The 13,606-nt window shown below is 33.8% G+C and overlaps 1 protein-coding gene across 1 annotated transcript in view; it reads right to left on the bottom strand.

Annotated features, from left to right (window-relative positions):
* LOC106686129 (uncharacterized) overlaps window positions 1–5,312 on the bottom strand; it is a 34,744-nt gene extending 29,432 nt beyond the window's left edge. Inside the window, exon 1 of the mRNA XM_014429276.3 lies at window positions 5,133–5,312. Within this exon, the coding sequence (XP_014284762.1) occupies window positions 5,133–5,256 (124 nt within the window). The 5' untranslated portion in view covers window positions 5,257–5,312. The remainder of the gene's footprint in view (window positions 1–5,132) is intronic.
* Between the last annotated feature and the right edge of the window lie 8,294 nt (window positions 5,313–13,606).

Raw genomic sequence — 13,606 nt, 5'->3', positions numbered from 1 at the left:
ACTCTTAAAGTCTGAAGTCTAAATTTTTTCATCATACCACCACCAGTGGAACGGCCCCTCCCCGCTCCAATAATCTACTCGCGTAAACCAATCAAGACATGATTAATTTAGACATTCTTCTACCTTATAATGCCCAAAGGCAAACAAAGGTTTCACTAAAGCCAGCTGTAAAAAAAAAAAAAAAAAAAAAGTTGAACAGTTTTGGGGAGAGTCTCAGAGGGAGAGTTTGAGGGAGTCCGAAGTTGAGGACAGAGTTAGGAGGAGGGCTGACGGAGGAGGACAGTCTTGTAGGAAGTCTGACGGAAGGACAGGCTGAGAGAGTCTGGAAGATCAGCGGCAGCCAGGAGGCGAATATGGACGCTCTTCCGCGACAACCACCAAGCCGACCGATGTACCGAAACAAGTAAGACCTTTTCTGATTTAATTAGAATGACAGTAGTAGAATTAATAACTTAGAGTCAGTATAAATATCAAAGATCCCAACTGGTACTTCTCAATTCATAATCTTATAATTAAAGTACAAGGAAACAAGTTTACCATGCTCTCTCATAATTGTATTCTTGATAATCTATATATAATTGTAAATATAAAAGATGTAACAAAGAATCTACTTTATAATTAATAATCCCTGCATGCCACCTCATATATAATAGCATAGTAAATTGGTGAACACGATACCGTTGGAAAGGAACTCCAATCATTAATAATGATATTCATATCTAGCATACCATGGCTAGGGGGTCCAGATGGTGTCTAGTGTTTGAATTAAATATAGCGCATCCCTTTTCAGTCGGTTCCCATCAGGAACTGATAGAGATACATAATATAAATATATAATATAAATACATAATATAAATATATAAATACAAATACATAATATAAATACATTAATATATGAATAAATTTCAATATAACACCTGTACGGGGAACCCCTAGTCGGGCTTAGAAACCCCGAAGCCCCGTACACGGCAATATATTGTTTGTTTTAAGATTTAGAATAACAAAAAACTATTGTCAATTAAATTAAATGAGTTAAAATGCACATTTAACCAAAAAAAGCAAAAATCGCTTCTTATGTAGTAAGTAAAACAAACCGAAAACCTATTCGAATTCGTTTTAAGACTCCTCATTTTTACGAAAAGCTAAAGAACATTTTACTCGGCCCACATCGTAACGTTTGTCGGGCTGCGTTCTTTCATAGTCAACCCTCATAAGAGGTTTTTGACAAACAAATTATTTTTGGTCTACATTATAATTTTTTATAGACTTATGCTCATTTAATACAATCTTCTTTCTTATTCTACACGAAAAAAACTAGTTGATTGATAATAACTATTAAATACAAGTAGTGCAAAGCGGATATACGATGATATAAAAAAATTCTATAAGTATGTAAAAAAAAATTCTATAAGTATGTAAAAAAAAAATTCTCCACTTCTATTCCTTAATGGCAATAGCCCTTGGACACATGTCTAATACTTGTATTACCTAAAAAGTTTCATTATCTGTGACCTCACGTGCTTATGAATTACAAACATGAAATTTTTACTATAATATTACACAAAGATTCAACTCGTTAAAATTAGGATCTTTTGAAATTTTCGGTTAATAAGCTAATTATTAAACATTTATTTTTTAATAAGTGCATATAGATTAGTTACTCGCCACAAAATATTAAACCTGTTATTAGATCCCTTCTTGGAATAATATACCTTCAAGCTATGAAAATTTGTGATGGATTTCGAATGTTATTAGATAAAAATTTCATTAAAAACTTACTAATCATAACATATAGGCCGTTCTTTCCTGGATAAAATAGACTTGATCTCATCAATTTAGTTCACACCTGTTCTAAAAGAATTTAAGTTATTATAAACCTAACCAAACCCCCCCCCCAAAAAAATGGCTTCCATTGGAGTTATGAAATAGGTAAAAAATTAAAACATTTATGAACTCTAAAATAATGTAGGAATTCACAGTATTATAAAATGTTTAAAAAACAAACTACTTTTTTACATGAAATGAAAGGATTCCACAGATATCAACTGCTTGAATGATTTCACTATGAAACTTAATAAACTCCGTATTTTTTGTGATAAAATTACACCATTGTCATCTCGTCTTAAGTAAATTTTTCATAAAGTTAATTTACCCATCGCAAAACTGAGGCAATGATAAAATTTGGAATAGAAAAAACAGAATTGAGAAGAAATTTTTGTTAGAGCTCAAATCTAATTGTGAGTTAAAAGAAACCATTAGAAACAGTTGAATGTACGGAAAAGTAAGCACAGAACTGTAAGAAAAACGATAAAATTGTAAAACAAAAATAGTTACCATTGGAGGTAAGAGAACGATAAAATGTTTAGATTATTATTATTGTAATTTATTTAGGAACCCACTTAGAAAATATAATTTCATTATAAAATGGCCCAAGTGGAAGGACTTTACAGACATACGGTAATGATGATTCAATGAAAATTAATAAACTACATACTATTTTTAATAAAATAACAGCACTGTGAACTTCCGTTCATTAAATTTACCATGGCAAAGCAGTTTTCTTCCGGGCTGTAAATTAAAAAAAATAATGACGTAAAGTGTTCTGAAAAAAAACAAAAAAACAACTTCAACTGCTCAAGGCTCTTTATTTTTAGTTTTAACACATAGAGATAAGTAGCCGCAAATTGTACAAAAATGAAACTTTGCATCCACTGCAAGTTGAAATAACAAGCCGAACTTATTGAGCCAGCGACTTAGCATTCTTTCTTCAGAAGCGGTGCCAGTTCGAATACTTCGGCCAATTGGTTTTAAGTTCCTAGCAGATCCTCGGAATAAATATCGACTTTCCTACTCTGGCTAGAATAGGTTGATAATCTGTAAGACAACCCGTCCTTCGCTAATTTAAGTTGAATAACATAAGCAAGTTAAAGCACCAAAAAAAAAAAAAATCAATTTTATATATCTTTTTAGACCATGTTTGTATAAAAGTGAATATTCTCATAAAAAAAAAAAATAATCCAGCCCTTAAAGATTTTTTTTGAAAAAAAAAAATGAATAGACATATCAAACAAAAGATGCCAGATGAAAAATTTCGTAAAAATTATTTTTATGTAATTATTACAATAAATTTAATGATATTTTGAACTAAAACCTGACGCTGACTGATATAGATATTATTATTATCATTCTTGCTGGAGTAGAAGAACGTGTGAAGATAACTCAGATTATTTCCAGAGATTTTTTCTTTTAGATATCAAATGCACATATGTATTTTTAGACGTGCAAAGATCCATACAAATGGATTTTGCGAAGCAATCATCAAACATGTTTTAGAAAACTTAAAGATGTATCTCATTTGCGAATTTATTGGCGAGAAAGACGAAGATAGGAAACAACTATTACAATCGAAAGGGTGAGAAGCCAAGGGGAGTTAGTTAAAATTATGGGAGTAAGATTTTTGTCTAACTGTTCCTGAACAAAATTTACGCATTAGGGTTGACAAAATTGGAAAATCATCAATAATTATAAGTTTAATTTCACGATTTATTCATTAGTGAAGCTAAATTTTATTTCAGGTACGGGTAGATAAACAATATCTTATATTCAAAATTGTACGCCGTGACTTCACTACCTTTTTATTTGAAATAGTGTTTCATTTTTATAATTAAAATCTTTTCTCTCTATTATATAAAAAATTTTTAGTGATCACCGTGTAATATTTTATTTTACATATAAGTTGAAATAATAAAAATTGTGGAAGATTGCTGATTGACCATGTGTATCAATAATTTGAATATGGTCGGGGTGCGGTCAAATAAAACTCAAATAGTAAATGGGTGTACTATTTTTATTTTATAAAAATTACTTTTTTATATAAAACAATAAAATATTATTATTATATTACCCTTTTTATAAAAATAGTACACCCATTTATTATTTGAGTTTTATTTGACCGCACCCGGACCATATTCCATTTACTAATAATAAAAATGGTTCGTAAACAAATACAGTTATACAATTTAAGCAACGAGTAGACAATTAAATGAACAGTTGTATAATTTGTAAAACGGGGGTTGATCTGCCGTTATGTGGACAAAAGGTACCCTCTAAGTAATAAATTTAAAAAATATACTTTAATTTATTTTCAGGCGTTTTTAAATTGAATTTCCCCTTTTTGTATTGAATAATTTTATTACATATTTATATACATATGTAAGAAAAAATTTTTGTTGTAACGTTAGTGACGTTTTTATTAGTAATCCCATTCCAAGTCGTTAAAATAAAAAATGTCTGGATTGGGCGAGTCTGGTGTGATGCCTTATTAAATTTTATTTACTTCAAAGAATAATAGTTCCTTTTAATAAAGAATAATATTCACTTTCTCACATAGTTTTCATACAGAAAGTAAAGGAAGAATATGATTTCTAATAACAAATTTCCACTCGCATCGCAAAAAAATATTTCCTGGTATTACGGTTTTCAACTATATAGATCTTACCCTTTTTTCTAAGATTACATGCATATTTCAAAATAACCATTTTTTGGGACGCTACTCTGTTGAAATGGGACAGTGATATTTAATTTGATTTTAATAAAATTTTTAGTGTGCGGGTTGTACCTTAATGGGGCCATATCGATTTTTTCAAATTCCACCCACTATATTCGCTGACGCATGCGCAAATCTGTTTTTCATGACACACCTAAACCTATTTAAAAAAATGTTATACAGATTTGTTCACAGTATCATTTTTTTTAAATTCCTTAAATATAGTTTACGAATATTATGTAGATATTGATTATATAATTTCTCTATATTCATCGAAATAAAAAAAAAATGTCTACATTACGCATTCATTTTACTTTATATGCCAAATAAAAAATGGTTGAGAAGCTATACTGAACAAATTGAGAGACTTTTAAAAATTAAGATTTAATCACTACGAGGACATTTATTACCAAAATGTATATAATAATAATACGGCTTTAGGAGTGTCTGTGTGATTTCTTGGGCCATTTCAATGTGTAACCAAAATAAATCGTTCTAAAAATCCTGTAATTTATCACCTATGTTTTTGTTAGTAATAATCAGTTTGGGCGTTAAATAAATATTCAGAATATATGTCAAAACTTACCATGAAAAGTATAGTCTCCTTCAAAACTTGGCTGAAGTGTGAGATGGTATTTGGTGGGATAAACATCTTTTTTTAAACGCTCATATCCACTAGCGGATGAAAGCAGAAGAAACAGAAGGAACATGATGAAATCCGCGTGTCATGTAAGGAGACTGAACGTTGTGACAATGGGCCGTCGTTGTTTGCATCATGATAACTATCTTTATGCCTCCCTGTATTAATCGTTGCTTACTTAGACAATTATGTTTATTATTTGATTGCCGCAATTAAATTCTTTAAACATTCATTTCAGATCCCTTCAATCTTTATCTATATATGTTGAATCCTCTTAATTCAAAGCCCGGTATTTCATTTATCCCGATAATAGTTAAGGATTTGTTGGCCCCTAAAAAATCTTTCTTTAATCCATCTAAAACAATGCATTATCAAATAAATTTAAACGTCTTAGAATTTGAATTATCTAAAAACAAATCTCGTTAAATCGTAATGCTCTTTAGTGGGGAGAACGATTTTGAGGAAATCGTTTCAATTAGCTTTGGTTATTATATTTTTTATGTATTTTCTAGCTGTTTCCGCCCAATTAGGCGTTGTTTCGATTATGATAATATTTTAAGGAAGATCTATTTTTTTTTATAAAATAAGAATAAGATTATATAATATGATATGACATCGTATGATTAAAGCTTTAGCTAGCGATGACTACCGAAACGTGTCTAATGGAGCGCTTTCCCCAAAGCGACGATTATCCTTCAACTTCTATAGTGATACATTTTATACTGTACTTCTTCATTTTTTAACACAAAAATACAGCATATTTTTGATTATTTTGATCGTAATCCCAGTGAAGTCAGCATGGTATGAGAATATCATTCTCCACCACCACTAAGGTCAGACATTTTACTGGAATAAGTACTAACATTTAAAAAAACAATACCTCTACCTCTATAACTAAGAAATGGTTGTACGCACAATGTTGCTTTAATAAAAAAATTATTATTGGTGATTGCTTTGTTCACCACAGGAGTGAAATGTGCAAATTCAAAAATTTGGGAAAATTAAAATTTTTCATAATTGATATATTTATAGGATGTTTTCAGGATATTTCATAATTATTTGGGAAAAAAAAAATTCTTTCAATTTTTTGAATCTCTCAGAATACTACAAATCACAATTTCGTTCAATATTTTCTAAGTTTCGAGTTTTCTTTCCTACTAAAATACCAATGTGATAGTCAACAAATCATTTTTGGAAGATATGTTTATGATTAATAGTAATAGTATATTTAAAAATAAAATTGGGATAATAAATATATTTTTATATATAAAATATTTATATGTATTTTACAAATAAAAAAATTAAAGGTGGTTTTAGAGATTACATGACTGGTATGCTAAATTACAAAGTTTCCACATGAGGTTGCATTAAGTTTGGATGTTTTTAATATTTATATTCATCCTAATTTATTTTCAATTGAATTATTAAACAGCGTCTTTGATTCAATGTCAAATAAAAATCCAATGACTTCATTTTCTAAATGACAAGGGATGTTTCAAATTGAACGGAGTGTGGCAATCCATTACGGTGTATCCATATTTTCAATAACTCCTTACTACGATGTAACTGCATATGAAATTTTAAATTAGAAACACATCTATTTCTATCCTGCTAATAAATTTGCGATTTAATACCATTGGCATTCATTGAGCCTCTAAGTCTTGATGCAACTGAACCGCACTGTCCGTCGACATGGAAACTATCGTAGTTTCCTATCCACTTTTGCTCACTGCTGATTTTATCTGCTGTGGTTTGACTTTCTTAAGGTATCTTAAGATTTTATTCTCTTCTTTTTTAACAAATTGTAACGTCTTAATGGAATAGAAGTATTTCATCGTCTTCCATCTCTTCAATTTAAAAAAAAAAATGTTGAATATATTTGCTTTACTTAATCAACGTTCAACACATTTTGTCAACATTCCTCTAAAGCAACCTGACAAAAAATAAAAAACATAAAACTATTGAAAAATCAGAAAATGGTACACGCTCGGTAGAATTTTGTCACCCATGAATTATCTTTGAAAAATCATCTTGATAGTTTCCTCGTGGAAACCTTATTTATAACGTCCCTCTATCGACGGATTCGAAGCACAATTTAAAAATCTTCCAAACTTCGAACAGGAAAGTAAAATAAGACTGATTACACACTCCCATAACTAGATAAGCATTTTATAAAATGGTTTGAGAAAGTAAGGAATTTGAACTTAAACAATTTTTGTGCCATAGCCACAGTATAAAATTTAGAAAGAATGTGGGAAAAAGGTGTATGTCTGTTGGCCGAGGTGTGATTTTAAAAGACAAATTTGAGAGAAATAATTGTCTTTTATGAGCCTTAATAATCAATTACTAAATTCTTATCCATACTGATAAATCTTAATAACAAATTATATATTTTTTTAAACTGTTCTTAGGCAGTGTGAATGATTTAACATTTCCATGGTCCATATTCGACTTTAGTTGAGTGTTTGCGGCTTTAGTGCACTTACTCAGCCTGGCTCATTACCAGTGATGCGGCGAGAGGGATGCGCTGGGATCTTTTGAGCTCTGCTCTACCCCTCACACGTGGGGGATAGAGTAGGCTCAGGTATCCTCAGGTCGATTGTGTAAATATTTTATATATTATTTTATGATTATGTTATTATTTTTCATACAGATAGTTTGATTATGTTCATCTTGTTTATTCTTTTGTTTGTATATATTTTCAGAGAGTTGTTTTTTGTTTTTTTTTTATTTAATTTATTTTATTTTATTTTAGTATGTATGATCATTCATCACTATTACCTATTGCCCACAACTGTGAGGCAGATTGTGATATCTATCAATAAATAAATCTATCAATTAAATATATATATATATTTGACTTTAGGACCCATGATTATAATAAAACAATACAAATTTTAGTTTTGTTGGGAACTATCTCCTATCGTTCAAGACTCTGATACCAGCTACAGCAGCAATGTAGCAACAATGCCTTTTTCCAGAACAAACTCCAAACATGTTCAACACAGATATAAGTTAAGTTTTTTAGTTTTAGTTATTGGGTTAGGACCTCAGATTTAGTGAAAAAATAGACATTAAGTGTGCCCCAACACTTTGAACACATGACCATCATGATCATCTCGGTTCAGTTCATAAACGTAAGAAGAGAGGAAAGAAGTAACATTAAAAGTTATACATTTGTATTGCACAGTTGAGTCAGTTGAGGATACCCGTCCGCATTGGCCGTTCAGCATTGCCAGTCCCCTGTGGCCGTTCAGTAGTGTCCGACCGCTGAGCCCGCAACCAGCCTTGCACCGCTCAATTCATCCATAAACATGGTTGGCTCTGCGCTTAAGAGCCCTTCAGTACTAAGTGACTCCGATGACGATTTGATGACTGTTTATGATAACCCTCCTGCTGACCAACGATTACTTAAACGTAATCGATCGGATAGCGATGGAGAAAATAGTGGCAATGGTTCATGGCAAAAAGTGCCGAAGAAACAATCCTTTAGGAGCAGGGAACAACCAAGATATCAGGAAAATTTAGGGGTGTCAATCCTGACCAGGATCTGGATGCAAGACCTGTCACTGCTCCTCGAGCTCCTCGAACTGCCACTTCAGCACCAAAGAGGCCGCCACCTATAATTATATCACCGGCCGTCTCACAGACGTTAGTTAAGGAGATGCTCCTTAGAATTAATATAAACCAATTCTGGACCAATTCCTCACTGGACCAGACACGAATATATCTACAGACAGCCACTGATCATAAAGCCACTATAGAACTACTAAACCTTCACAAAGAGGTACAGTACTGACACTTTTGCACCCCGGGGGACGAAACGGTCCAGAAAATTTGTCCTCTATGGATTTGAAGTGGATCATCCCATTGAGGACATCATTGAAGAACTACGCCGCCAACTGGCAGAATTCAAAATGGCCCGCCAGCTCACCAGGATCCATGAAGATGGTCTTAGGTATAATACAGACCTTATTCAAGTGATAACTTGATAAACTGACCACACAGTCAACCTCACCACCTTCCAATCGATCCCATTTCCTCAAATTTACTTGATGTATTTATGTACCGTTATAAATATCAATAAAAAAAAATATGTCTGAGAGTTATAATTATTTGATACAGGTTTGTTATTTTCACAAAATGAATTAACACTTTTCTACTCTTAACCTGACTTGATATAATTTAAAAAACTAATTTGATTAAAACTGTGGACATTTAAAAAAAAATTAATAGTCTTTTTATATCTTATTAACATATAACTCGACAGCCCCTCTCCCTTTTTTTCACGACCTGGTCATTTTTGAAATACGGCGGAGGGAGGAATCTATGGATTACTACACTACTCTAACCATAATGGGGGGTCAAGATTTGTTTCGTGGGACCACCGCAGAAATAAAAGTAGACCTCCCAGGCAGGAAATGAACCAGCGCCACCGCAGTCACGACCTCAAGTCAAAGTTAACTCTCAGCTACGACCGGCTCTAACTCCACTGCCACTAAGCCATGTCGAATGTTATGAAATATCCCACTTTCTTTCTGCAATTTTGAAGGTCTGTTTTATGTTTTTATGTACGGTACGTGTCCTGATCAGAACTTCTTGCAATGGTTTCTACTTTCACATACAACGGTTGTGTTTCTAATTTTCTGTAATGTGTCTCCTTTTTACTCAGCCTATTGACCCGAGATTGTATTCATGTGGACTACTTTGGTGCCAGGAACAATTCTACCAGCATACATAGATCAGCGTCCCCTTTTCTTCCAATGGAATAATCTAATGGAATTTAGTTTTTAAACGCATATTTTATTTTTGATCTAAGCCTAAGTGGGAGACAGTAGTTCCTGGTAAAAAAATCTTAGTAAATGGTGCGCTTGAGTATAACTATAACATTTCTTTAAACGCTTTCATTCTTTGTGTTCAGCATTCAATGTGAAGCTGTTGTTCATAAGAAAGAAAAGGACTCTCAAAAAGCTGGAGTAAGAGGAGTTATAAAAATTTACAGTTGAAAATAATTGGAGACTGAAAATAATCCATCTTAACTGCTAACAGGATTAAAGAAACCCTTTTCTGAAACTTGCGCATCATGGATGGATATGCAAACACCCTTTAGTCTGGCGGAAATGTATTTTTATGTGGATGGCAATGATTGTTGAAGAACCTCCTCTTTTTGTCATAGAATATGATCTAATCGTTTTTAGAAATAACCCAGTTCTAGATGAGGGGATTCCGTTACCACAATATGAAGAGGACGTCATTGATGCACAGGTAAATGTAGGAGATGTAGAAAAATATTGGAACGCCCTAAAAACTTCGATTTTAGAAACTCTAAGACGTCCGATAACTATGCTGAGTATAAAATTACATTGCAAGAAATAAGGAAAAAACAAATGAAAAGAAGTCTTGGGAAAAGCTTTGATAAAAATCACAGGGGAAATAAAAAAAAATAGGCGCACCATGAAATTTTTGTAAAGAGCACAAGAGCCAAAGCCAGTGAGAAATGAAAACGACAGTAATGGAGAAGTGATAAATAAAAAAATAAAAAAATAAATCTAAATATTAGATATATGGCGTAGGCACTATCTTCATCTCTTCGCTAATGAAGAAGCAGCTAGAGAACAAAGGGAACAGACGCTCGATGTAGTCAGTGAAAAAGCCATTAATGTGTAGGAAGTGGAACTGGCTCCTGATCTGATGAAGACAGGCAAGGTAGGAGGTAGGGACAACATAATCCCTGATTTCTTGAAATATGGTGGACAAGAGCTCATTAGGCCTATTTCAAACTGTATGAGACATGAAGGCAATCCCGAAAGACTGGGAATATAGCTTCATTATTCTAATCCACAGAAAAGGCGATCAAACGGTGAACTAGTTACAGGGAAATCAGGCCCACAAAATGTACAGCTACATGTTGGATCAAAGGTTACGATCAATTGTTCTAGAACAGTTGGAAAAGGAGGAGGCAGACCCAGAACTATATCTTTCATCTAGGAAATAGCTGGAACTATATTTGAAATGTAATTTATATATATTACCTAGAACTATGTATATTAGAAATAGCAACTGACAGGAGGTGGTCCCGTTGTTAGAAATATGGAATTCACTTGCTGCAAAAAATGTTTTAAGAGATCTCATAACCGCTATAAAATTTGGTCACAATAATTCAGAAGGATTAGTAAGGATCAGCTGAATAAAGTTTGCTCCTTTCCCAATTAATAATAGTGACAAACGGCGATAGCCTGAGCCCACTCTTATTTACCCTATTTATAGATGAAATCCATACAGTTTGTAAGAGGTGAATAGCCCAGTCATCGGGAAATGAAACATGAGGGCGATTCTCATCCAGTCTATCTTATAGATGCAAATGATATCGTTCTCATTTGTGATACAAAAAGAAACTGCAGCAACCTCAAGTTATATGGTAGGAGGAACTTCAGCCAAAATGGATGAACGTCAATGCCCTCAAGAGTAAGATAATGGTTCTTTCCTGAGATGAGGAAAAGATAATGGAGGGGGACTAACAATGAGGTTCTCGAAGCGGTCGAGAATTTTAACTACGTAGGCACTAATATAAATTGACAGGGCAAATAAGATTTGGAATTAGGTTATAGAATTGCTAGGGCTAACCAAATCTATTAGGCCTCAGCAATAGTATCATTGGTCATCGAGATGTTGGTCATGTAACCAAGCACCATATTTACACCTTAGTATATCTCCTATCCATGTTAGTGAGAGCTGGATCATCTTCACAAACAGATATCTGAATCACAGTAAATGAAATGAAAAACTTACCTAGAGTTGCAGGAAAATCTAGAAGAGACCGCGTAAGAAATTAAAGGATTGAGGAGGAGCTTAAAATTCCTGTGCTAATATATTCACCCTAAAAAAAATACAGCTTAAATAGATCGGGCAAGTTTATCGAATGAGCGAGGACCAGGAACCAAGAAAGGCGATAGGAAGTTCGACCCACTCAAGAGGCCATGTTGAAGCCTTAGAATTTTATATAAAGAGTGTATCCACAGGATTGGAGGAAAAATTCTCCTACAACATTATTATAAAAAGACCGGGGGATTTGACAGCGTTTGAGTAAGGCCTCTAAACATTTGATTTGTCATAAGAAGGAAGATAGAGAAGAAGATAAATTGAAATGGGACGATGAAAATAGGCTCTTGTGATTTTCTCATTTAAAAAGAATGAAGGAGCAAAAAATCAGAGATAATGGGAGAAGATCAAGAGGAAGGCCATAAAGCACCTGGGAAGAAGAAAAAGATAAATGAAAATAACGATAGTCAAATTGTTGTATTGTAGGTGTATGAAGTAAATCTATAAGTCTTCGAAATAAGTTTAATCCAGTCGATAGCCACCAACACATAAATAGATGTATGGATTATTCATCATTGGCATATTATGATAAATTTTATGAATATCTTAGTGCTGTATTTGAAGACCTGTTCGCGTATAATACAATAGTAAGTTCCTGGTTATGCCAAAATGATCTCAAGCGATCAATATTTGTCTAAAAGTATCAATAATTATATAATTATTTTTGTTCGTGATTATCGACATACAACTTTCTTTTTTTTTTTCGTACCCTCCATTGAAAATAAGGAATACTTAGGTGCAATGATGTCAGTTGAAGTGTGCTTCCTTCTTCTACCCATGGGTATTTTAAGGGCTTTGTCGAGTGTACACTGTGTGTGTGCAGAATCGGATAGTTTCAATGCTCATACGGATGGCGCCGTATGAGCATTGAAACTATGATGAGCGGGGAGGGTCCGCTTTGGTGGTTGTGATAGTATTTGATTTAGACTGCAGAGCCCAAACCTCGTCCCATGGTAAGAACATTTACCAAGGGGACATCTCCTTGCCATCTCCCAGCTGGTGGTGGAGAGGCGATTTCCCGGAACAGCGGGTTGGTGCAGGCCTTCAACCCATCAAAAAATTTGATGTGTCTCCGGCCAATGTACTCCAGCACAGAGGGCAGCTGGAGCACATCGTGGATGACAGTGTTTCTGGCCCTCTGTAACGCTGTTCCTCTTACTATCTTCCGAAGGACAGAGTTCTGGAAGCTCTGCTGTCTGTTGAGCGTGGTTCTATACATGTGAGCAGAGGCGCCCCGTAGAGCAGCGTCGGTCTAATGACAGCTTTGTATATCTGGAGCTTGAGCCTCAGCGAGAGCTGCGGAGATTTTAGCAGATGATACAGTCGATAGCTCTTTTGAAGGGCGAATTCTGTCTCTCATGAACATGGGTAGAAAATGTGAGATGGCGATCGAGTGTGACTCCCAGAGCACGGAGGTGGAGATCCGTTGGTCGACCTCTTCAATCCTGAGGTGAGTAGGCAATGGTTTCTTACCTTTTTGGTATGACATAGCGTCTGTCTTGGCAGGATTCACTCCAATTCCAATCCGCTTGAGTTTGGCA

The sequence above is a fragment of the Halyomorpha halys genome, unplaced genomic scaffold (assembly GCF_000696795.3).
Source record: "Halyomorpha halys isolate HHAL.00 unplaced genomic scaffold, Hhal_1.1 Scaffold781.1, whole genome shotgun sequence".
In the NCBI taxonomy this organism is placed as follows: domain Eukaryota; kingdom Metazoa; phylum Arthropoda; class Insecta; order Hemiptera; family Pentatomidae; genus Halyomorpha; species Halyomorpha halys.
Note: the sequence above shows the minus strand (reverse complement) of the source record. Positions and strands in the feature narration are given on the sequence as shown.